The sequence below is a fragment of the Augochlora pura genome, chromosome 6 (genome assembly GCF_028453695.1).
Source record: "Augochlora pura isolate Apur16 chromosome 6, APUR_v2.2.1, whole genome shotgun sequence".
NCBI lineage: Eukaryota > Metazoa > Arthropoda > Insecta > Hymenoptera > Halictidae > Augochlora > Augochlora pura.
In genome coordinates, this window is record NC_135777.1 from 14,841,767 (window position 1) to 14,867,888 (window position 26,122).

Below are 26,122 nucleotides of genomic sequence, written 5' to 3' on the forward strand. Positions count from 1 at the left end.
ATTAAATTATCTATTTCATAAAATAAATATATTATATCTAAATAAAATATAAAACAAATCAGTATAATTACAGCAACTTACACACTTTTCAAAAAATTGCAGCAGCTAATTAACAAGTTAGAAATTGGTCTCAAATTGTGCTCCTCTTCCTGAACCACTCCTCGCAGCATTCAAACTCTTCCACTAAGCGCGGGTGTCGCGTTAATAAATCCAGCGTGAAACGGGGGAAGAGATCCGGAGCGGTGTGGTATATTGTTCCTCAAAACCAGATCAGAAACAGCAAACTAATCGCCTGGATGCGAGCCCAATCGAGACGAAACAAAAGGGTGAAACAGCGGAGGACCGTCTAAATGCAGCTCGCTAACCATCGTTTTCTTTTCGTTTCGAGAACGAACGAGTATCGCCCGGCCTTGTCACGCTGATTGTTTTAACATCCTCCGAGTTGAATCACCGCGAACGGCAGTGTCGCGAGCGAATCGGGGTTCGTGTCGAACACGCGTGCCACGGCTCAATCCGGTGGCTCCGTTCGGACAGTTTATCTAATTAGCCAACGAATCCGCGTGATCCAGGCGGATGCAGGAAACGGCTATCACGAGATCTGTAGCGCGCATAGGTGCACGATCTGGGACAGGAAATTTCCCTTCTGGCTTGGATCTGTCGAATACCGCTGCACATGTGGCAGCCAGAACTTCTAGTTTCGGCATATGCTCCGAAAACCTTCTTAATATACGATCCCTCGACAGCGCGTTTAGAACAGCGCACACTTGTTCCAATAAATCTAGCCGATGCCGTCAGTATTTAATTGTGCATTAACTTTTTCACTCCAGAGCTTGGACTTTATACCGTGCTTGAAACTACGCTAAGCACTGCTTGCTAATTTTCATCTCCATAATCCATTTTATTGAAATTTCTCCTTAATCCCTCGCATAATGGTTCTTATAATTAGAAACTTTTCGTCTTTAATTTTTCGCTTCTTTCTCATCCACGCCCTTTTTGTTTGTTTCAATCTTATACTTTGTTACTTCAACGATCTCATGCTGTGTTCATTATTATTTTCTCCATTTCTCTACTTTATTTAATTATCTTGATCACTGATTTCGTCTTTTACTGTAGCGCTTCTTTAGTTTTTTTTTTTAATATGGTACTTGTATGATATATTGTCATATTATTACAACGGAGGAATTTTCATGCCATCTATCAAATATAATGTGCTAAAAAATATTACTATTAACGAGATAAAAATGCCAAACGCGTACACACTGTAGATCCATAAATTAAGACCGCAAATGCAATTTAAGATTGTACGGTGTGCGAAAAGTTCCTGGTAGACAGAGCGATTACATGCGATACAACTTAATCCTTTTCTCGAGGAGGCAGGAAGAAACTGACTGTGATTACAGTCATTACTACCAGTTTCAGTGAAGCTATTAAAATAAGCATCGCAATTAGCGATGTGTCCGAGGCATCAGCACGGGGACGGCGGGTCAAGCAGCCATAATTCCAAGGGACGTGCATCGCACTTCTGAAAGCGGTCTCTCGGCGCTGTCCGATGCAATCATGCCTCGGCGAAGGTGCACCGTAGAACCCTCTTTTCGCCGGTGTCATTCTCAGAGGCGGTTCCCCGCTGCGCCGGTATCAGTCGAGAAAAATCAATGATCTATTCCGGCCTGGCCAGAGGAGCGCCGTTAACGGCCGGGCCAGCTGCGAGGCAATTTCCGATTCTGCGATCGGTGTGACTTTGCGCGGTGCCCATTGTCGTGCGTTGTAACGAGCGCTCCGCGTCGTGCTGCGCGCGCGTTGCCTCTCGAAAACAGATGCACCCCGCTCGACTCCGACGGACGCATGCTCCCGTTGCGTCGAAACGCGTATTCGCGCATTCGCACGTGTGCGAGTGCATTATCTGATTGCGCTGAATTCAGTCCACGGCTGGTTCTCCTACTGTTCTGCTCCAGGAAGTGTGACGTCAAAGATATCCCTCGCGTTGGCACGCGAAACGGCCGATCAGGATTTAGCACCGGCTTGCTTCTCTTCTCTTCTCTTCGCTTCGCTCCCCCGACCAAGCAGCTTCGACCACTTGTCCCGGGTCTTTACGTCTGCCACGATTAAATCCGCCCGGGGACTAACTGGCCGCGAGTTTACGGAGCTTCCGTGCTTTCCAGTTCTCGCGGAACACCGGCGACGCTAATTCTCCCGAACACTGGCCGTCTGTTCTGTTCAGTTTGCCAGGGACCGCTCCTCTTGGTCGGTTGCCACATAGGTTCTTGCACTGGATGTTGGAATAATAGGGTGCCTGATTGAAATATGCTGATTGAGTCGATGATGGCGGTCGAGCGTAATCACACACACAGTGATTAAATCTGTTGATAGCAGGTGACGCAGTGTGATTTGCTCCTATAAGACACGCTGCTGAAACCTTGGGATATTGCTCTTTTAAACATGCCAATCATGCGAATTGTAATCTAAACAGAAGCCCTTCCACCTTGACCTTAATGCATGCGATTTGTATTCAGGGTACTGATACATCTTCCTCGTAGCGACAGCAATCACTGCTACCCTATAATGCTACCACTTGATCCGACCCTCTGCCAAATTAATTTGTTCAATGTTATTGAGCCGACAGAATGCTAGACGATCAACTTGTGATCCTAGTTTTGACAAGTTTCCGAGACAAATGGAAAAGTTCGCACGTTTCTATATATTTCAATCAATGAATTGTAACAGAGCCAATATATCGAAGTAAATAACCGAATTCATAAACCACTTTTCTTGGAAACGGTACAGACTATATAATTGATGAATATACTGTTGCATGTTCGTACATGTTTGTGAAAATGCTGATATCAGAAAATTATTGCAAGAAGAAAGTCCGATTTACTAGCTGTTAAGTGAAAGAAAGTGTTATTTATAATTACTTATGTAAAAATCTAACATACACAGACAAGCGAGTATAATTGAATATAATATTTCAGTTTACATACATGAAAATTCAATTTTGTACTATAACTACTATAATGATGCACCACGTGCTGGCGGAGAATCAAATAGATTCGACTCAGTCGATCGTATCGTAAAAACTACAACAACCGAAAGACAAGCAACTTTATTTGCATCTTCGTCCCAAATAAAACGATAGAGTGGTTAGGAATGAAAACAAGATTGCTTCGAATCGAATTGAAACCGGAGAATCAACTGGCGGGCGATTCGCGCATAAAAACCGAAGCCAAGCTCGTCGAAAGGGCGACGAGGTGCGATCGGAAGAAGTCTGTCTACAGGCGCGATAATCGCAACCGTTCACCGACTTGTTATTTGCTCGACGAGCCGCGGCCAATTGCAAACCGCAGATGGTCTAATCCGCGGGACTCGGCGTTACGAGCCCCGACGGTTCTCACAGCCTATCATCAGCCGGTCGATTGGGATCCCGAGACGCGGCCGGGAACACCTCGTGTGCCTCGGACACGGTGCTAACAGCGGGGCATCGTAATAACACGCGGGCGGGGGATCCCCGACGCGGAAACCGATTCGCCGCGGTGCTTTTTTACCTGGCCGGTTATAGCCGAAGGTGTTAAATCGTGACTTTTCCGCGCGCTGTTCCCTCCAATTGATTCAACTCTCTCACCTTCGCGGCGAACCGTTCCCGGTAATTCTAATTCAATATTCTTTTCCGCAACTATCTGTTTCTGTGATCCAATCGACGATTCTACGCCACTCATCGCGCGTTTCGCAACTTCAGAATTTCTGATTTATTACAAAAGTGCTCGACTCCTTTCGGAGTTCCTTATTTATTGTTTTAAACTTGCTGAATCATTAGAGGCTGTATTAAAGAAAATGTTTGAATAAACTCCTTAATCCAAGTATATAGTATAATGAAAATGTCGAAAGATTTAAATAAATACGGTCTTGCCACCGTTATGAGGCAGCACACGTTAGCTACTGTTACAGATATTAGGTTTAGTGTTAAAATGTAGTCAAAGACTCGCGCGTTCGATCACGGACCAGAATAAATATTTCAGAATTTTTTCGATGCCTGACGCAATAAGAAACGAGGCCATGGAATAAAAGAACCGTTATTCGGCCCACGTTATTGAACTAGAATCATCGCATCGAGCAGAATAAGAGGATCATGTCTGCGCAATTATAGAAGAAATAGATTTGCTCTTCTGCTTATTGCAGCAGAAAGCCCGATAAATGGTTATTGCTTTCCTTTGTCCGGGAAGTACAAAAATCAGCACTTTCTCCGTAGAGTAGTTCCTTTGAATGTCGAACGATGCTTTTCCGGGTTCAATGGAGCGCCCACCTGTGAACGCAGAGCTTCTCTTCGACTCGATGGAGAAATCAATGAAGCTATTTCGACCGGAGGAAGGTCGAGCGAAGACAGCGGAGGAGGCAATAGCACTGCCCACTTGGGTTCTAATGTCTGCTTAATGTGACCCCGTGACAAGTTAAAAGTGCCTACTGTCAGATTTTTTTCTGAGCGAGCGTGTTTCACGTTGCTTATGTCGACTCGAGAGAGTCAATGCTTTCCTCCTCAAACTTCAACTCAAAATTGGATGGCTTCTCGGAGAGGCGAACTTTATGTTCAATCAGAGGAAGAGAAAGAGCGAAAGAGAGAGAGAGAGAGAGAGAGAGAAAGAGAAAGAGAGAGAGGGAGATTCAGCAACGACAAAGAGTAGTTTCTATAGGAACCAGGCGTTCGAGTCGAACAATGCCCGCCGAGGTACAAAGATCTTCGAGTTCTACAGGGCCTGGCCGAGTCGTAAACGCACAGAGTCGCGGGTCGATAGATCATTGGTGGTCCATTGATTCGTAGTTAACCTCGTTACACTCGCGCGTCGATGACACGTTGACAAAGCAGCGAGCCAGTGGAACATAGTCGAGAAACGTTCCGCCTAATATTCATATTCGAACGTTGAAATAGAAACGGCTACGCTACGGTAAATCATGTCCGACGAATGCGCTCGCTCGCTCTGTGGAAGAACGACGATGGTAACCCTGCCAGCTCTCGCGGACCCGTTGCGGACAAGTACCTCGGGACATGCTCGCATTTCACTGGAGAAAAAAGCTCCTAATTCGTACCACCCAGATGCATAATCGCACCGTGCGCCTGCTGGCTCCACCATTTGCGATTCGAAATCATTTTCGCTCGCTGTTAAATGGAGAACGAAGAGCAGGTCGCTTTTTGCTGTGTTGGAAGTATGAGAGGATTCTGATAGGTCAAAGCTCTGAGTTTCTTGCTAGGAGAAGAGTCAAGAGAGTTTTGGAACTTCATGGTACCCTAAACGATCAGTATTAAACCTTCGCACTCGAGTGTTGACTCTAAGGTGCCATTAAAAATTGTTATACCGTTTATCTGTTAAAAAAACTTCTTGTTTGAGAATAGTTACTGCTATATCGTTTAACAAACGAGAAGTATCAAACTATAGCACACAATATAAAAACTCATTAATATTAATTCGTATCGATGTTAGAAATTTTAGATTAAAAAGGTGTAACTCCTTGAGTCCAACAAATATATTTACCAAACAAATCTAATATTCTTGCAAATATAACGACGATCGCACACAAGTTATTATATTATAATGTACAGTGATCTAATAGAATCATGTAACTTACTCCTCATGTTACATCTCTGAGACAATAAAAAAAATTTAACTGTTGTACGAGTAACAAGGCTCAATTTCATATGCATAAATTGCATTAGATCATATAAAATCGAAATACTATAGCTCATAAAACCTATTTCGGATTTAGAGTTAAAATGGTTTTGAGTGCAACCCAAAGATTAATAACGAAACAAACTATTAGTTCATCTACTTTATCAAATGCCGCTGCATTTCTGAGAAACTGATATATGCCCTTCCACCTTCCGCCGAGGTCGAGGATCGACGAAACCTCAAGAGATAAAAGCTCCATCTTCTTGCCTCGACAATATCCGCGACACGGTACCAAATTCGTGTCAATTAGTCGAAGACTACCGCGCACTCGACGGCGTAGACGAAAGCCCTGGATGCATCAGCCTCGGTACGTTAAATGCAACATCGAACGAATTCCGCGAGTAGCCTCGACTTCCGCTAGGGTATTGTATGATCGATGGTTACCGCGTCAACCAGAAGGATCGTTTAGTTGCTCGTAAATTTCGCGGCGCTTCCCACACGCGGATAGGCGAAACGCCTCGGATGAATATTCACCGGAGGCCCGACCTACAGAGGATCGACCTACACTCGCGGGCCAGGCGAGCGTGTCGCATCGCAGGTTTACACGCGAGCTACGAATACGTAACATCCGTTTTACCTGCGACCTACTCCGGCCCGTATATAGCGTGCATCTGTTGTCGATAGCTCGGCCCTGCCACCCACGCCGCGAGGATAACGTCTTACCAGCTTGATGCTCGCGGAATTGTCGCCGCGTCGCATCTTCAACCTGCCGAGGCTTCTCTATTACGCTCGACGCTTGCTAATCCTCCCTTGCATCCCTAACAGCCGAATTTTTATCCTCATCGGGGGAACAGGTGCTGTATCAAGTATCTGTGTCGTATTCAGATGTGAAGCCATCTTATGAATTTAGTTACTTAATTTAGTTGCTCCACGTGAAAATACAATAATATCATCGATGGTGATTTACACTGTTGATGATGGATATAGAGGGTATAAATACAACGCTGTGGAGAAAAATCTCTAAAGATTATGGAATGGAAATTCTGTGTTACGAGTTTTCCTTTTCCAACAGTACTGCTTGTCACTCTGTTTCATCAATCGAGTCAAGTCAAATTGTCATAGAATTATTAGTCAAAAATACTGTACCAAATGACTTATTGTATTCCAGTAACCTTTAACCCTTAACGGGATTGTAAATGACCACCATTGTTTTCGTAAATATTTTATACATATTGCCACGTTAGTAAATACAAGTAAATTTCTATTGAAACAATAACGAGTTAATAGAGAGTTGCATGAATTTTTAAATGATTATATCACTGTCCATTAACCATGACTTCCTTAAAGTTACGTGAGCCTTCTCGACCACCCTAGTCCACTTAAGGGTTAAGTGCCACAATGGTTTCTAGACACTACCAAAAGCGCATCCCAGCTGCCCGACGAACCTTGCTGGCTGCTCTAAATTCAGTAAAAAACTGGGACAGTCGTAGCACATGTCCTGCAGCATTTCCCGTAGCCAACTGAACAGGAACAGCTCCAAGAGCATGTTAAGCGAAGTCGTTTGGTCGATGCCATCATCGGCATTCGTCTCGCGGTTCGGTTCTGGATTAGGCTGTGAGCGCTAACGAGATCGCGTACTAATTGACGACTGATCGATATCACGGTTTCCCAGGTGAAGGAGCACCGGAGGAGGCCGACTGGCAGGCTTCACGCTTCCTGTACAGTTGCTCGCGCACAATGGCTTCGAATCACGGCGACCCGAGACTTGTTACTCAATTCCTGCGGTTGCGAAACCGAGCGACGGATTATTGTTTTACTATTCTTAGCCGGCGTCGGGTTCGATGCTTGCGAGTAGACGCCGCCGCCGCCGCCGCACCGCCGCGGTTCAATGCACCCCGCGAAACGTTGCGAGATACGTTCCTGGATGCTCATGCCCCGAATGAAGATTGACTCGCGATCTAGCATTCATTTATTCCTCGAGCACGCCGGCCGGGTCCCCTGTCAGTTTCCGTAACATCCTCGAAACGAAGAAACGGTTTTCCTGGAACGAGCCAGCGTCGAGGCGCATCTAATCCAGGTGTATTCGTGGAACGTTCTAGCTCTCGAGACAGTTTCCGGCAGCCCGGAACGAATCGGCGCGTCCGAGGACCCCCGGAGGATTCGGGGAACCGAAGGAACTGGCGAGAGAACCCGCTGCTCCTCCGACAAAATCTAATTACGGCACGGCTCTTTATTTTCCGCGTTCTTCGACGGGGCACCTCCGAGTCCGGCCGCCCCCCCCCCCCCCCCCTGAATTAATCGCGCGGCCAATTACCAGGTGATAAATTGCGCAACGATCGCGCGCGGGATTCCTCTCGGCGGCGGGACCCGCGAGGGACCGGCCGACCACATTGTTCAGCAACTACGGCCTTCCAGCCTTCCTCCGCTGCCGGTCTCTTATTTGCCTACCTGCTCCGCCGGGAGAGACCAGGTGATTATCAATTAGCGGTAATTAATGCGGGCTCCGGAGCCACTGGATCGAGCGGCCAGATCGGCCATGACATCACTTCCTGACATCTTTCCAGACGCCTCCGAACACGATTCCGGCCGGCTCGGACCTTGCCGCGCCGCGAATAGGCGTCGCTAATTAGCGATCCATAATCCCGACGCTCCTCCCTGCCGTGTCGGACCTTGTACGCGGGCTACAAAGAATTTGTTCCTGCGATACCGGCCGTGTATCGGGATCGGGGGATCAAATAGAAACTTGTTCGCGGTGTCACGCTCCGAATGGAAACGAAACCTTGCCCGGTTTTTATCCAATAGTTTATTAACGCTGGATCCTTGAGCTGGAAATGCATGAAATCTCGCTTCTTTGCCGTGCTCGTGATTCACCCTTTGACGATCCAACGCTACACGTTCCAGTTTCTAGGTACTAGTCACTTTTGATTAATGAAGTCGGGATTTTATGCGCTCGCCGGAAAAATTAGAGCACGAGGTATAAATCAGTATGATGGTCAAAGGGTAGTATTGAATTTTTAAGTTATTAAAATTATTATTAGCAGAATCTTCTCGCGATACGAAGGATGTTGAAAATCTCCTGACTTTTATTTAGAGAAGTGAACGTCTCTAGAAATTCTTTTATCACACATTTACTGACAGAAAATGTCGTTATTGATCCAGATATCGATGGAACTTTAATCCTTTAAACGAGAAAGAAATTAGTGGAGAAATTATAGTTGTTCCTTAAAATAACGAAAATAAGGAAAAATTGTATTCCTCTGACTAAAAGCTTTCAAAGATGGAAATAAATTAATATGTATACCGTGCATTTTTCTCGACACTTCCTAGGTGATCTGTACGGGAGAACGCAACGCTTTTCAGTTGCCACTCCCCATAAATTAGGCAAACCGAACCCCGGGGCGAATTTTTCCAGCAATTTCTAACAGTATTCCCGAGAGGCTCGGAGTGTCAATTCGGAAGTTTAGCTAGCGAAAACCAGGAAGTTTGTCCTGTGGGAATAGACGGTACCGGACAGCGATCCCCTCCGTATCGTCTCGCCATCCTCTCCGGGCGGACAGATGAAGCTCTGGTTCGGCGCGCCAGGTGGCAACTGGTCGATGAAATCTCACTTTCGCCGATCTACGCCCGCGGAGCAACACACGCGCGAACTTTATGAAGGTGGATTCCCGTGTTCCGTGACTCGGCTGAACTTACAACTCGGCCTGGATTGTGTTTAAGGCGTGTCCGAGAGCGAAACTCGCGAAGCAAACCCGCTCGGTATCGTTTCGTGCGGGCACGCGGAGATTAGCGCTCCGCGTAAAGAGACGCGTTGTGTTCCGCGTCGGGAACGGTGAAAAGCGACGTCGAGAACACGCGGGGCCGTCGACGACAGAGGGAAACCGATCGTTCCCTATTCGCGCCGCGTCGTCGAAAACAGCGAAAACAGAGCGGCACGTTCCGGGAAATTTAATAAGAGCCCGCGTTTCCCGGGAAATGGGTCGGCTTGGAAAGATCGCGACGCGAATAAAGCGTAAAAGTCTTTCCTTGACGGTTCCACCGTGGGAAACGTTCGAACCGCATCAGAAATTTGCTCCGCCACCGATATGCTCCGCTTCCTGCCCCGAAACGACGGCCCTTTGTACTCTCGTGCTGACTTTCCACTCGCACCCGTAATCCCCGGCAACCGTTACCCTGGGAAACTCGCAAGAATGATTTCACGTCATTTCTGTTCAATGCACGTTCTTTAACAATTATATCTTTAACAATCGATTAAAGTCGATCGTGAAAATCACGTCGAATTAAGGCACGATTACGTTTAATAGCTCTCCAGTACTCGCCACTCGAGGGCAAAATATTCACGCAAGAAATAGTCCTCTGGCAGCCAGGGAGACCGAGGACTCGTCAGACGAGATCCCTCGGTAACCAGAGTATAATCCACACGCGCAGCCGGCAAAAACCAGAAAATCAAACGTTTACTGTTCGATCGAATTGCTCTCGTCGCGGCGGCGCGCGGTGCCCACTATGCATTTATAAAGTATACTGCCATCGAGGACAGTCTGAATCGTCTTTACGACCGCGATAGTTCTTCCAGCGAACATATTAGCCGGCACTAAGAAGCAGCGTTGGAACGCTGTGTTTGATTTAGGCGAGGGCTATAAGCTATTCATCGGGACGCGGATAATACAGGTGCTAACGACTATTTACGAGACCCCCGATCGTCCGCGAGATGTCCGCCGAGAGGAATGCGACGGGTATCCGCCATAAAACCTCGGCCGCCCGATCATGGCTGCGGCGGGCAGTCCATTCTTTTTTACGTGTTTCATCTTTCTCCGGGGCGCACGGGGCTCCACACACGAGAGCGGGCCCGCAGACTATTTTGTTACGAGGATCACGTCCTGCGCCGGGTCCGAGAGAGGTATTCGCGCGCGAGAGAGTTACCGATCCCGATGGAATCGAGATCGCGTTCTCCCGGTTAATTGTTTCGCACGGTGCGCATGTCGCGTCGTGGACTCGGCCCTCGCGGTTTTACCGAGTTATCGGCAATAATTAGCGGCCGCGTATCCTGTCCGGCTGCAAGCCCCATTACGCTGTTAGCCAATCCGTTTCGGTCGCGGCAAGAATTTCACCCTTGGGCGATCCTGTCTCGCGATCATGCGAGAGCGTCCTGTGTGGCGAGCAACGACAGCGTCCTCCGCGAGCGCCGCTGTTCTTTCTGCGCTTCTCGGTACCATCGGGCATATTTTATTTAGCGATACCGGACGGTATTAGGGGTTTTAGCGGTTTTATTAGCGAGATAGCCGACGGCGCGTTCCTTTCCGTAATGGCGACAAATTAGTATGCGGAGGAGGCAGAGGAAATTGCGTGAAATTGCGAGCCTCGAAAATGCCTGGTAGCATGATGGTTCAGCTTCTTTGGTGTTCGAAGATGGACCACTCCCGATAGATACACGTTTCCTCAAATTGCGTTTCAGTGGGCAAAGAATGTTGCAAGTTCGGAAAACAGGTTTCCTCGAACTTCCTTCCAGCTTCGCTTGCTTATTTGCTCGCTCTACTTCGGAGGGTAAAACAAAGTTGGGAAAAAACTAATCCGGTTAATAGATTGCGGATTTTTGTACACAATAAAAATTGTCTTCCAATTGTCATCAATTGGAAAAAATGGAACCTGAGTAACAAATAATAGATCAAAATAATACAAAAATGTAATTACAAAGTAATTGATCACTATCCAATTTTGGCTCGAGGTCGTTGGATTTTCGCTCGCTTTACCGAACAAAATAAAGAAAGGACCCGAATTATACCAACCAAATAGCATGTTGATATTTCGAGTTCAAGATAGCGGAGAAGAGATCGTTTCATATATTTTACAGAATAAAGATGTATTGTGCGCAAGGTCGGAGTGCTAGGTTCGGTTGGGTGTAAGCGCGAAGGGTCTAAATTGCGGGTTTTCCGTAAGGAGAAAGTCACGGAAAAAAAGCGAGCCGATGGCAGTGACTAAAGACAGGCTGTCGGCGCAATACGTGATTTTATCTGGGAACTCGGCAATTTTGCGATCGGTCCGGGGAAAGATTACAGTCCAGCGGAGACGGACTTATCGAGATCTCCCTCTGATCAACGTCAGTAGCAAAGATTCGTTAACACGTTCGACACGCCTCGCCTGTTACAGCAGCAGCCATGATATGACACTCGATTGAGAGGACGAGAGCCTGCAACCGACGAGGAAACACCATCCACCATGAGGAAGTTGCTGCAATTTTTGGCGGTGCTATTGTTGTGCGTCAGCGCCAGGCGGACGGACGCCGGCGCCCCTGCCGAGGACGCGTACAGCGGCCAGCAGCGTCGCGCTTCCCCCCACAAAGCTAATTACAATGGGAACAACAATAATTACAACTCGCAGTCGAACTCGCCGTATCTGCCGTACCAACAGCCCAGGGAGAGAAAGCCGAACATCGTCCTAATACTGACGGACGATCAGGATGTCGAGCTGGGTCTGTATTGGAACCATTATTTAGCGATAGACTGCGAATTTCATGCGAACAAGCTGTCTTTTATAGTATTAATTTCTACTTTTATTCCTTAATCAGTCGACAGATAAACGGTGTGCTGATAAAATATAGGCTCTGATAAAACTGCCTCGGCATATAGATGTCTAGCGTAAAGTATGGATGTTAAGCTTCGTTTAAATGGGAACAAAATTTTATTCTCTTACTCGTTAATACTTCACGATTCACTTCTTTTAAGAAATTATTGTAATTGAAAAATTTTAATTATTATAACTGTAAAGAACATGGTGCGCCAGGGAGTGAACGACTTACTTTTCTTGAGTAACTGGTGTCAATCAGAGACAATCTTGCATAAGATTTATTCATTTATTCATTTATTCGCAGGAAGAAACAAGATAAAAGTTATACGAAAGGAAATATTATCGCTTATAAAGGCTAGTGAAAATATTTGTTGTATATAACGATAGTTTCAGATATCTTAAGGATTGTTCAATTAGAGCAATTAGCAGTTCTATTCAGACAGTTTTGAGATCCTTATTGCCAATGAAACTGTACTTTAAACAAGTAACTGGTTAGGTCAAGATCAAGTTTGTTTAATCGAACGCATGAAATCCGCAATGTACGCGTAAGATTCATAGATGTTTCTCGGTCCGCCTTTTCCAACATCCGGCTAGTCGGCCCGAAGAGAGATTAGAGGCAGGGTCCGGCGGGAGAAATCGAGCAAAAAGTAAAAAGGGAAAATTCAATTCCGCGATAAACGAGGATCCGGTAGAGGGGGGGTTTTCGCCCCCCTCTTGTTCTTCGAAGAAGTAATCTCCTCCGGGCCCCTCTCTATCTATCTTCGAATCCGATCCGAGCTGTTTTCGGCGGCTCGTATGCCATGCCGGTAGATCCGGCGAACGAACCTTTTGATCGTCTGGTTGCGGTTGGTCCGATCCCTCAGGTTCGCTGAACTTCATGCCGCGGACCCTCCGGCGAATAAGGGACGAGGGAGCCGAGCTGAGACACGCATACGTGACCACTCCCATGTGTTGTCCGAGCAGGAGCTCTTTGCTGACCGGCCGGTACGTTCACAATCACGAGGTCTTCACGAACAACGACAACTGCAGCAGCCCCCAGTGGCAACGAGATTACGAGCCGCACTCGTTCGCCACTTACCTGAGCAACGCAGGATACCGTACCGGTGAGTACGATGCCTTTTCACCTTCCTCGATGACAGTACCTCTCTCTCACCCTCTCGCTCTCTCTCACCCTCTTTCTCTCTCACTCTCGCGTTCTCTGTTTGCCCCCTTCGAAGACTCGTCGACTCTGACAGGCTGAAAAAGTGTCACGCGACGCGCTACGGGACAGAAAGCGCCCGAAAATGGTAAAAGTATTCTCTGATTGAAATCACGCGATTATACCCAATTTTTGAATTCTTTACGGCGAGGCTTTCTATATGTGATAATAAATGAATTCATATTCCAGCAGCATTTATGAATAGAAATGTAACTGTGGAGAAAATCTATTAAATGTAGATGTTCGAAAAACACTTTGCCATCACGAATAATTTACAAATAATGGAACTTAATATATAACTAGTTAAGAACATTAAGAACGTTAAATCTTCTTTGCATATTGAAGCTAAGACTTTGCCCTCCTGATAACGAAACCAATTGAATTATTGAATTCGAATAAATCAAGAATGAAAATAAAACTATTAAATGGCTTGACAAAAATTGACGCCATCAAAATGAAATCCTGCACAATTTACGTACATGTTCAGTACATTAATTCCCATCAGCGACGAGTTAAGCGAAGCAAATAAGAGCCGTGACCTTGACATAACAATTTCATATTTCAATCAATTTGTCATCTTTGACATCGTGCAACCGCGTTAATGATTAATAAAATGAAAAATAAGTTTGACCGTGCTGAGACCCAATTTTTTATTTCGAGGACGTCTATGACACGGGACTTTTCATCGCCTTCGGGGCGTCTCTTGCTCCGTAGCGCGATACGTCTCGTTCCCGACGCGAACGTTTCCTCCGCGGCGAGTTGCGACATGATCGCTGACTATCGGAACGGACCGATAATTTAGACAATTTGTAGTTGTCGACGGGGCACCGTCCAGCCCTCGTCGGGATTCTCCGGATTATTTATTGCGGCAGGTTCTTCGTTAGCGGTCTCGCTCATTGCGACTTAATGATCCCCGCGGTCCGAGAGGAATTTGCCATTTGTCCGAAGGTGGCCGGGCCGGCAGACACCGGCACTCCGACGTGGTACGCCACTGCGAGCCGGCTCGCTGACCTCCGACACCGCGCGATACCATGCCGAACGACCGAGAGAGACCGAGCATATCTGGCCACCTTCAATTGAGCCGAGGTTTCTATTTATTTCTCGGCGAGCGCAACGGACTCGCCGCGGGTAATTGGAGTCAAGTACGTTCGACACGATAAATCCTCGTTGCATAAGCAATTACCGTGGAAAACGACCGATTCGAAACGCGCCAAGATTTTTGACGCGCCCAGACGCCGGTTGCGCGCTGCGCGCCGACGGATTCTGAGACGATTACAGGCACTTGCTAATCTGAGACGTCTAATCCGTTGCGAGAAGTGGTAAACGCTTCGGTGCAGTTGAGGATCTTTTGTTCTCGATCAGATTTGCTTAGCGACGATGACTTTGATGATAACTCGTGGTCGGCAGCAATAACTGGATAAGCCCTAAGCAGATTAGGATGTTATGGTTGTTCATATTAATTATTAGAGAGCGCGTTGTTATTCAAATGAGGGGTTTTGTAGAGTCGACAAAGTTTATTTCAAACGGGAATAAGCGGTAAATGTTCGAAATAATTCATTTCGAATGCTGTTGCTTGAAAATAAAAATAATATCGATCTATTTGAAATAGAAGCAGTTGGTTTGGAGGTAATAAAAGAAAATATCATTTGTTTAGCAACTGTGAAAATTGTGTCAAATTTACACGTGGGACGAATGAGGGTTAAACCATCACTATATCGTATTATTTTAAGCAAAATTTTCTTTTCATGGAAACATAACCTTTCAAATAATGTGTAATGAAAATAAGTTATTTTATGAAATCTTAGTAATTTGCTTTGAGCATAACTCTTCCTTCAAAAAGTTGATTGCTACAATCTACTAATGTCGCGAACAGAACTCAGTATTGTCTCCCGTATCGTTTCAGTCAATTACACTTCAGCAATGATTAACTTATTGGTACAAACGTGAACGATCAACTTGATTCTGGAGGGAATCAAAAAGGGTCAGAGATTCGCGGATCAGATAAATTCTAGCACTTCCATCCAATCACAGGTCATCAAGCTGTTACGGAAACCGTTTAAATCTCGCTTAAGTCTCGTTGTCAGCGGCAATATTTGGCAGCGTTCGGACAGAACGAACATCAGGGGCCATTAACGGGGTCCGTGCCCCGTGGCGCTTCGCCGCACCGGTTACGCTCCGTCGTGTTGTACAACCGCGCGAAAACGATCGGGACGCAACCGCTTACGAGACCGACCCGGGACAATTATAAAATCTCGGAGCGTGTCGTTTCGAAAACACGGCGGGGCTATCTGACCGGGGCCACATTTTATCTTCGTGCCACGGTGCCGTGATTCCCGTTCCACGACCGGTAATTACGTGCCAGCCGAGACACTCGAATACCAGCCGCAGCGAATATTGGAACGGATTCCCATGGAATCCTCGCGGTACGATCTCGTCGAGCTCCACGCTCCGCTCTCGCAATTGTCGGTCCTCTCGATCCCCTTAGTCTATCCGACAGACGGTAGTCTATCAGACGCATCTTCCTCCCTCGTAAAACCGGCGAAGCCTCCCGCGAGGCCAAAAAGCGGCCGCGAAGCGTTCTCGAGCGGCGATCGATCATCGGGAACAATAATTCAGGAAACGTCGACGGATCGGGTGGATCGCCGCCCGGTTCTTGTTTGCATTGTTTGCCGGTTGCTCGGTTGAATGTGGACCCCTCTCGTCAGGTTGGCAACGCGGAATATCGCCTGGGCATCGGTGTGGTACAATTATGAGGCGCGTCGAGGACACGAACAGGTAGACCAGTCGGATAGAGCTTCCCGCTTTCGAGACTTTGGAGATGGACGGCTCGAGAACGGACAGTTGAATCGAGGGCTCTGTCATCAAACGATAGTCCTTTCTGAGAGTAGTTAGGGGAGTGCTCTCGCCCCCTCTGCTGAAAGGAAACTTCGTGCATAATGTAGAACCTTCGTAGCGGATTCGATTAGCGTTCAATAGCAGCGAATACGTTTTGGAATAGTACAGTGCAATGTTTGTCAAAATTTTAGAATACCAGTTGAAGCGTGCCATCGATTTTTGCGCAAACGGAGAAATAGTTAACGAAATGATATTAGTTATTTGAAATAAAAAACTCGTGTAGAGCAAAAAGTATGTACATAACTGTATTTAAAGAAAAAGGAAGAACTGCGAGGCTAAGCGACAGTAGGTACTGTACCTGGTATACTCGCAGTTATATCTAAATCCTAATTAGGATTCTGTATTTTCGGACATGGAGGTTTTTTCAGCATACAGAAATTATTTCATCGTTTTGCTTCGACAAAATTGAATTAAGTTATCTTTCTAGGTTTCAATAATTTTGTCAGAAATAGATAAAATCCACAGTCTATAAACGGCAATACCGTCTCTATATTTAGCGTAATAGTGTACAGGAAAGCCAAACGTCCACCTAACTCGATTAAAACGGTATTACAGCTTCACAGAAAATTATACATCCCGACGGCAGCATTGCGGTTAAAGAGACCCTCCACCGGACACTTCATTTAAAATAATTAGGAGTCCCATTCCGACAGAGGGATCGCGTCTTCCTGTTAATTTTCTTGGAGAAAAAGCAGCCCCGTATCTCTCCGGTCACAATGGGCAATCCTGGGGATATCTGGCGACCGGAAGGGACGCGAAGGCCCGTATTTCTCGCACGATTTCTCGCGTAGCCATTTCCTGCGCATGTTACCCGACCGTCACGGCCGTGCGAAAATCTGATATCGGTAAATTAGGTTTTAAGCGCAGCTATGCGAGAAGCCACGTAAATTGTACGGCGGAGAATAGCCCTTGGATAAGGGCTGTGTGTGTGTGTGTATCCGCCCTCTGCGTGCTCGCCCGATATCGGAGTCGCGCAACGGACGCCCAAGTCGACCCGACTGTCCGGCCTCTATCTAAAAGTGTTAATAAACCGACCGAATGGCTGTGCAGATAAACGCGAGATACGCGAGGCTGCCAGTGTTTTTAATCGCCGCTCTAAAGTCGCCAGAAATTTTCTAGATCCCGTTCGGAGACCTTGCCATGCATTATCCAACGCGCCTTCCCTGATCCGGAGGAGTTAATTACAAGAGCGCTCTAAATTTAAACGCTCTACACCTGGGGACTTCGCCGTATACTGTATTCACAAGAATGACTCAGGAATATCTACATGAAAATTGGGGATGGTAGGAAAGTGAACAGCTGTCACTTTAGTAAATTGAGAAGCTGAGTGTACACTGTTATTGAGTGTGTCATACGAGCCAATTGATGTTCAGAGAATCGCTGACAGCGAGTTGATCCTAGATCGTATTATTTGAGTCATAGCTCACTTTCCAGGTAGAATCACGAGTACCATCCACACTCCGGGGTTAACTAGCGGTGCGCCAGAGATCGTACGAAAGTATGATCTTTTTTTTCGATCGAATGGATTTCTATTCCCGTTACGAAACGCGTAAGTGTGGAAATGGCAGGTTTTTCCATTTCTTCATCGACAACTTCAACGAAGTGTAAGAAATTGGTCGAGCTTGTAATATTGTTCTACTTCTTAATTTGATCTCTTTTAAAGCGATACCATGTATTTCTTTTTTATCAGACACTGAGCCTATCGAACAATAAAAGTAACTGATTCTACTTCCCGAATAACTGGATGAATATTTTCCCCAATTGATCGACTTGTTTTCGGACTGTAACAATGGTCCATAACAGTTCTCCATAAAAAAGAGTTTACAGATTGTCCGACTTTTCATAATTAATCGATAGGTTTTCTCTTTCTAAGAAAGCAATAAACTTTGAATGGTCCGATTTGTATAGCGATTAAAAAGCTGGTTCTGTACTTCCATTTCGGCGAAATACATACGGTTCCAGTGCAGATAAATTCGTGGAAGTGTGCGAGACGGTGTGGCGTTGCCGGCCTGCGGAAACAGGAAAAAGCGGAGGCTGACGTGATTCGCCGTGGCTATCGTACACGGGCGAGTTCTCATGACGGCTGGCCGGCCCGTTTTAAAGAAATCGACTAGAGCCTATACTTAGGCGATTCGTAGATTTTTCCAGCTCTCGGAACGGTTCTGTTGCACGCCAGCTTGGGAATCGGGCTGGAGCACACGGCGGGTCGCGTGATACCCCTTTCCGAGAAGCGAAGATCGAGATGCCACGAGCGGAGCCGCGGAGTTAATAACTGTAACAGGGCCGGGTTCGATTTGCATAGGCTGATATCCGTCGAACGAAAGTAGATAGATCCGCGGCACGTCGATCACCGCGGTCTCGCTCCCGCGAGATCCATTAACATCGATCTAGATACTTTATTAAGATATCCCCGACCAACGACGCGGTCTCTTGGACGCTCCGGGACCGTCGACTCCGATCGATCGATAGGGAAATGCTGTTTTTCCGTATCGCCCCCTCGATCCGCTACAAACAGGTATAGGCGACGTCGTTCCAATAGTAGACAATCTTGTAAATGTCTCTTTTAGTTTAAACGTGTAAGAACTGCATCAATCTGTACTATATCGTCCCTGTAGATCGTTGCGTGCATTTTACTGTTCACATCTTCTTCCTCTTCATTTATTTTTTAAAGTTCTACCTACAACGTTTACAAGTTACTAAGTGGTTCGGAGAGTAATTTCGTTTCTCAAGAATAAGTACCCAATCAAATGTGTTTCGAAGAACGAAATTACTTTTCGAACGATTTAATATGTTCATTTTGTCAGAGTCAAAGATTGATGAAGATCGATTGCGTTCTAATTGGATTATTATTATTATTAATCGCTCCACCTTTTTAAAGGTGTTACTTAACGATGAATTTTATTCTTACGGGTTACAAGTGTAAAGATGCTACTTCGAAGCGAAGTAATTAATTTGATACTAAAGAGACGGTTCTGGTGATTGCAGAGATCCGCTGTCGACATTCGCTAAAGAGATTGATTGTACAGATTGATTGCAGAGATAAATCGTAGAGATAAATCATAGAGGTAGACTGTAAAATTAATAGCAAAGATTTACACTGGAGTGTTACCCCGTTTAAGTAGTGGGTCAATAGTTGTTTTAATGCGATTCCAATGGTGTTTTATCTAAATCTAAGGATCTTATTTCGATCGAGATCAAAATCCAGGAATTCAGTATTTCTTTTCTGTGTAGAAGAATTAACCCTGATATCGTATTTTCAAAATCGAAGAATTGTCTTTCTAAACACCTCGTGAATTGTCTTATTTATCTCAAGGCTGGCAAGAGGTCCTTGACATTGCGGATGATAATGCAGCTGGAAATGCGTTGCGCGTTTTCGCCGGACGACGCGTTTCGTCCTCGGCGGTGTTGGCATTTTCAGTTAACAGGTTCCGGCGACCGGTGTCAGCCACGCTACCGAATGTTTTACCTACCCGTTCTCGCTTTCAACACTTCCAGCCATCGACGACCACGGGTCCTTTTGTTATCCCCCGGTGAATCTGTTCTATACCTGGCGCGGCTCTCGACGCGTGTGTGGCCTTATCATTATACTCGGCGGCCCGCGAAGGGCGTCGTAAAGCGAAGAAAGTTTGGCTAAAGACGCTGTCGAAACCACGCTCGCAAGGTCAACGAATCGCCTGCCAGATTTTATCTGGTAATCCGTGGTAGTCCTTTTGTAATCGGTGTTTTAACACTTATGAATATTCTTCGTTTGAATTTCACACTTACGAATAAATGAAGTTCGGAAATTGGAGGAACCGGCTGATTGTGAACTGTTTTGAACTTTTTAAAAACAGTTGTGTGATTCGCAATCGAAGTTATGTACTCAGCTGTAACTTATTATGGGTATGTAAATTATTATTAGCTTTAAATTAGCATTACATTAGCATAGAACACTCTGGAGTTTATCCCTAGAAACAACAGAAAATGCAAACAACTCTGTAGAATATTATATACACGGTACATATACCTTATACAATATACTATACAATGACCAAATACAAGCACCTAATTGAAAAAAGTCAACTCGTCACTTAGCATTTAAGACAGGCTTGTACTGTCTATGGTTACAACGTACCTTGCGAAGATTCAACCTCTCGAGGATAGGCATACTATTTCTGATCTTAGCTTTCTATACGAAATTGTGCAAGGAAAATTTACCTGTTACAGACTTACAGTCTCAATCAATTTTAACATTCTATCTAGAGATCCTAGATATCCACTTCTCCAGTGAAACCCAGTTTATAGACATGCTCCATTAGATCCAATAAACAGAGTAGGTAGTTTAGCTAACAAATATTTTATGAACGTTGATTTTTTCATTGGCAACACGATCTCATTTAAAGCGAACTTAATTAAATTGTTAATGTCTATATAGGATAGATTCTTTTTCTGTAGGTATTTTTCTTGTTTTTCTTTTATTTTATACTAATTTGGTAACGTTCGGCAATACTGTTCAGTAACTTTTTCGTTCGTTACACTCGCTAAGTACAAAATAAATTATCACGATTCATGTGACAACATTCTCAAGCGTCCATTAAAATTCTACCGAAATATGCAGTGTTCGTGCAAGTTGTGGTACACCTATCATTAGCATGAAGAACAAGGTACACAGTAGGCACGTCAATTGACAGTCAGCAGAAAGGGACATTGATCTATTGCAAGGGCAAATATACGCGACAGTATATTGTCCGAGTCCCGACAGGAAGAAAAGGAGGGGGAAAGGGGGTGGAACGTGGGGCCCCGGGCACCCAGTTCGTCAACCCGCACCTTTGGCGCGTTCAACGTCGAGAAACCTCGGTATCTACCGTGTACCCTACAATCAAGGTTCCAAGACAATTGTATCGATCGTATTATACAAATCACCTAACACACCGTGTTCATTGTTCCGATAGGAAAAATCGTTATGAAACCTTTCTGCATAGAGCGGAGAGATGCCGTTCCTCTCGACGACGGGAGAAACGCGAAAGGACAGTCGAACAATCGAGGCAATACCGTTGCCTTGGCTACGACTCGCGTTTTACTTCCTGTCGCTGCATTATGCATCGAACTCAGAGGGACAGGGGGAGAAACGGCTTTAATAAAGACGAGAGCATCGATCGTCGATCGTCGGGGTGGCCGCGTGGGCTTCGTGAAATATTTCTGTCCCCCCCCTCGATCAACTGACACGAAAAACACGTTTTTGAATGTTGGCGCTTGTACGATCGGATTTTATTATTATTTATTTCATTATGTATTTTATTATTCATTTTATTATTTATTTTATTATTCGTTTTATTATTTATTTTATTATTCGTCTTATTATTTATTTTATTATTTATTTTATTACTTATTTGATTTTATTCAAACATTTTGGCAAATGGACCTTTTGCACCGAATTTGTTAAAAATAATACGTGAGCAGCAATCTTTCTTTGTCCTCTGAAAAGGAACATTCGAGTTGTTAACTAGAATTAGAAAAAATTAAATAGTAGATAACATGCTGATGCAATAAAGAAATGATCTATTACCTCGTTCTCTGCAATTCGAGTAAATTACGTCCTTGAAGCGCCTAACGAAGGATGAAAATTGTTCTAAGTTTTCAGATAAAGTAATAAATTGAGCTATATTTAGGTTCCTATATCTGGAGCATTTTAATTAACTCCAATTAACATGTGAACCGCGTCGCTTATGTCCACCTATATCTTTATCGTAATTGTCCCGCTTATGTCTTAACTGATGTAACTCAACCCGTAAGAGATGAAATCACCATCTAAAGTTTGATGAAAATGCTAACTTTAGAACGGCTAGATCTAGAAAAAGGAATTCTTTCGACAAAAACTGGCCAGTTCCTCTTATTAAATTCTTAACTCTTCGACGCTCGCGTTTAGTATCTCTTGTTTCCACTTTCAACTAATTATATACATGTACATATATATACATAAATATACATAGTAGTAGTAATACATAATACATAAGCATGGCTTAATGTAGCGTATGATTCGTTATATGTTTACATATTGCTCGTCTGTCAACCTATTGCAAAGTATTTTCTCTGCTTGTAACAAAGGATTGCTTACCCATACATACACATAAATAAATAAATAAATGTTCATCTTCGTGACCCAAATATAGTCGAAAGGTATGTTCGCGAGGCAGCCAGAAAAGAACGTCGTTTCAGCGACGCTGCCTTAAGTCGCAGTTTCGCTTTCATGTAAAAAGAAATGAGAGCATCTCGATGAAACGGTCTCGATCGCCGTGGCCTTTCGATCGGGAACGATCCAGGCCCGATCGGTGGCTCGGGGTCGCGCACGTTTCGTATCCCGGTTTCATATCGGTTGGCAAGATTCACGCTCGCGCACCCTCCGGCGAGTGCAACGCTCGCCGATCACTCGGCCGACTAGTTTCTCGGACCTAATTAGCATCGGCAAATTCAGGTCTAGTTTCACGCCCGTCGCACGGCTCGTGGGGTCTCGAGCGCAGCTTAAAGGTGAGGCCAGGGCCTAACGTATGCGCGCGTGACAAGATCCTCTTGCGAAGATAGCGAAGAAAATTTGTCGCCCGGCCTGCCAGCCCCGGTATTCTGGTCAGGGACACTCGGTGTACAACAGACGACGATAACGAAACCAGTTCTCTTTCTCTGCGCCGTTCCTTGCGCCCGCCCGCCCGCCCGCCCGCGCCCGCATAATTATTCGCGGGTCCGATCCTCGTAGAATCGACAGCCGACGGACTCCGAGACGAGACGCGCTGCGTCTTAACACCTTTGACCCGCCGCTCATTTTCGCGCGTCCGCTAATTGCTCGGCAAATCGATCTTTTAAAATCGGTTCGGCTTCCGCCGACGGAAATAGACGGTGCCACGGGACTCTATAAGCTGAGCATCTGTGGCTGATTTGTGGATCTTTGTTTGTCCATCGCGGTAGGAAATTCTATTAGCAACAAAACAATTCTTTTCTTAGACGACTTCTAGCTTAGGTAATTTATTTTCATTGCATCATTGTCTGATCATGATCGAGTTGATTCTTTCTGTTTCATTCAACTGATAGCGAAGAATCTCGTTTCGCATGCAGATCAGCGATTCGAACCGATTCCGTCGAAGGTGAAGACGAGCCCGAACGACGACTAACCCGGCGAATTGATCAATTGTCGCTTGGGATCAGTTTTTTCCCCGGATCGATACCGGTCGAACGCGTGTTCGCAACCGATCCGTGAAGATGAAAGGCGCCGCACGGCGCGATAATTGACCGAGCGACTTTGCTCCGCGTGGCGCATCGAACCTATCGGGTGTTATTTCACGAGCGATCGGATCGTGGTCGCGAGACCGGGTCGTCGGTTCGCAAAATTTTTGGAAAGCCGCCAGAGCGGCGGATGTGGACGCGGCTTAAAGGCCGGGGAAGCCTGCCGCCTTTCAGGGAGCAACGTCCTGGCCTCGTCGAATATGGTCGTACGTAGAGAAGCTGGTGTAGACGTACGGACAACGGGGAGAGACACGTACGGACAAGGAGAGGACGCGGCCCCGTCGTGGTTAAAGGGAATGCGAGGGCCACGAAGGGCTCTCTCGCCCAACGGGAGCCTGTCTCCAGCTCCGGCCGTCGAAGGGTCGAACTGTCACGATCGTGAGAAGATTTTTGTCGCCGCTCGCGTTCCTCCGCCGGTCGTGATCTCTTTTCTTATGGGCTACCCGGGGCCCGCCCCACCTCTCGCCAGGTGATCGACGACGATGTTGCCCGGAGAATTCGAATGCGACCGGGGGCCGGTTTCATCGGGGGCCACTTTCACGAATAATCTTCGAACGAGAGAGATAGCCCGCGCAGGATCTATGCGCGGACCCGGCTGAGATACGGAGTCGGCCGGCTCTAATTTACAAGATCCTGTTGCTAGCTACACCCCGGCCACGGCGAGACGATAGCTTGTCGTCGATAGCGCTCCAGCTTTACGTAACGACAACAAGCGATTTTTCGAGAGAAAAATGCGGAGAAAGCAGCCGATAGCGCCGATAGTCTATTCATTGGTAGGATACTCGATCTTCCCGCGAGATGTTGGTGCCGCTTTTGAAACAGATAAACCATGAATTCGGTGCTAATGCTGGTCGCCGATACGGATATGCTACGACTGTTCAAGTAAGACGATAACGGTGGATATAGAGATTTATGCGTTTAGGCATAAACAGCCGAAGGGTCAGAATTACCTATTTGATTATTATTATTAAATAACAAAGTAGATCTCAATATAATGCAATACATTATTTGCGTATAAATCCGCCAAGACCAGCTAGTCTGGATTGTATCTGGACGAGGGAAGCGTGTTCTTCCTGGGTTGCTAAAATTTTTGTGGTTTTAAAAAATTATAGTATGAAAGTTGACAGCAAATTCTGGTTTACGTTGCGAATTCAAATTTTAACGTACTATTTTCTGATTATTAATGAGAATTTGCGTCTGTCCCAGACGCGCATAGATTCGCAGTCTATTAACGAGGATGATACTTTGGATGAACAACTCGACCAGATCGGTTATTAAATCGCGCGTTAAACGTATGCATAAAACGAGTGGCTCCCAGCCGTAATTTCTCATAATGAACCGGTGAAGCTAACAGCGGTGTAATTTCAAGCGTAATTTGGAGATAAGTCCGTTGGTTCGCCGGCAAGTGTTCCGCAAAGTAGGCTATCCGAGTTACGTTCTTCGGGCGGAGGGAAAAGTTCAAAGGGGAACGGGCTTTAATCAGCTACCCCAATTTCGCGAGTCTCGCTGGAAGTAGGGGACGAACATCCTAAATCCCCGAACTACAATGCTTTCGAACTGGAAGTTCTCGGGAGTAAATCTGGAATGAAGAATCGTCTCCAGAAAATTCCAGCGAGTTGGTCGGATCGTAGATCTCTGGAACGGATATGTAGATCGGTAGTTTGCGACGAACGACAATCGGACGCCAACAATTCGATGGAATTCCGAGAACCAATAGCATCTACTTCAGTAGGCTTGCGTCCTCATTGAATCAATTAGGTAGGTTCTACATTATCAAGAGCAGCAACATTAGTTTTGTTACTTTGATTCTTCATGAAGATATGGTCACTTTGTGTTTTACCTGATACGATTAACCAGTTAGTTGTTGAAATCAATTTGAAAAGTGTGTAATTTACTGTAATCATATTGTATATTTTTTATTTGCATCATAGTCTTCTTAATCAATTAGCTGTGTTTGTCTAGTATAAAATATTTAGTATAATATATCCTGCAATATCTGACTCTGTACAGTTTAATATGTTTTCGTTCAGGGCTAAAAAAAAGTTATCCTAATGCAGGGTTACAATTCTCATATAATGATTGAGAAACGTTAGACCTCCCCCATATAATTTCTCTTGATAGGAAACAGTTAACACGTAATTTAGACGATTCATTTAGTCGAATCACCCGTTCGCAATTTCGAGTATAATTTTCATCCTTCGAACATAAACGATGCTTCCTCCGAAGAGTACGTGTCGGATTTATGCGCGGGTTGCGCTTGTAAAGGTGTTCTCTTTAGAAATTCCCCATTGCCAGGGGGTTAGAAACCTCCGCTTTAGACTCCGGAGGAAATTCAGCTGCGTCTGCGCGGAATTTACGTGCCGGCAGCGTGTCCGATTGTTCGCGGCCGTATTTTCGCATCGACGGGCGCCGCGCCGGTAACTTCCACGCCGACACGTCCGGGCTGGCTAGCCGGCTCGGTAATAAAACAAATCTCCTTATACGCTTGCAAGTTCGCACGGTTCCGGGATGTCGTATATGGCGATCGGACAGGTATTCCATGAATCGCGGACGGAGGGGCTCGGCGATG

The 26,122-nt window shown here is 45.7% G+C and overlaps 1 protein-coding gene across 3 annotated transcripts in view; it reads left to right on the forward strand.

Annotated features, from left to right (window-relative positions):
- Nucleotides 1-26,122, forward strand: part of Sulf1 (Extracellular sulfatase Sulf1) — a 104,400-nt gene that overhangs the window by 45,674 nt on the left and 32,604 nt on the right. For 2 of the 3 annotated variants that reach the window (XM_078182253.1, XM_078182255.1), the window contains exons 2-3: nt 11,793-12,114; nt 13,073-13,312. In XM_078182253.1, the coding sequence (XP_078038379.1) occupies nt 11,862-12,114; nt 13,073-13,312 (493 nt within the window). In that variant the 5' untranslated portion in view covers nt 11,793-11,861. The remainder of the gene's footprint in view (nt 1-11,792; nt 12,115-13,072; nt 13,313-26,122) is intronic. The other variant, XM_078182254.1, reaches the window with a different exon arrangement.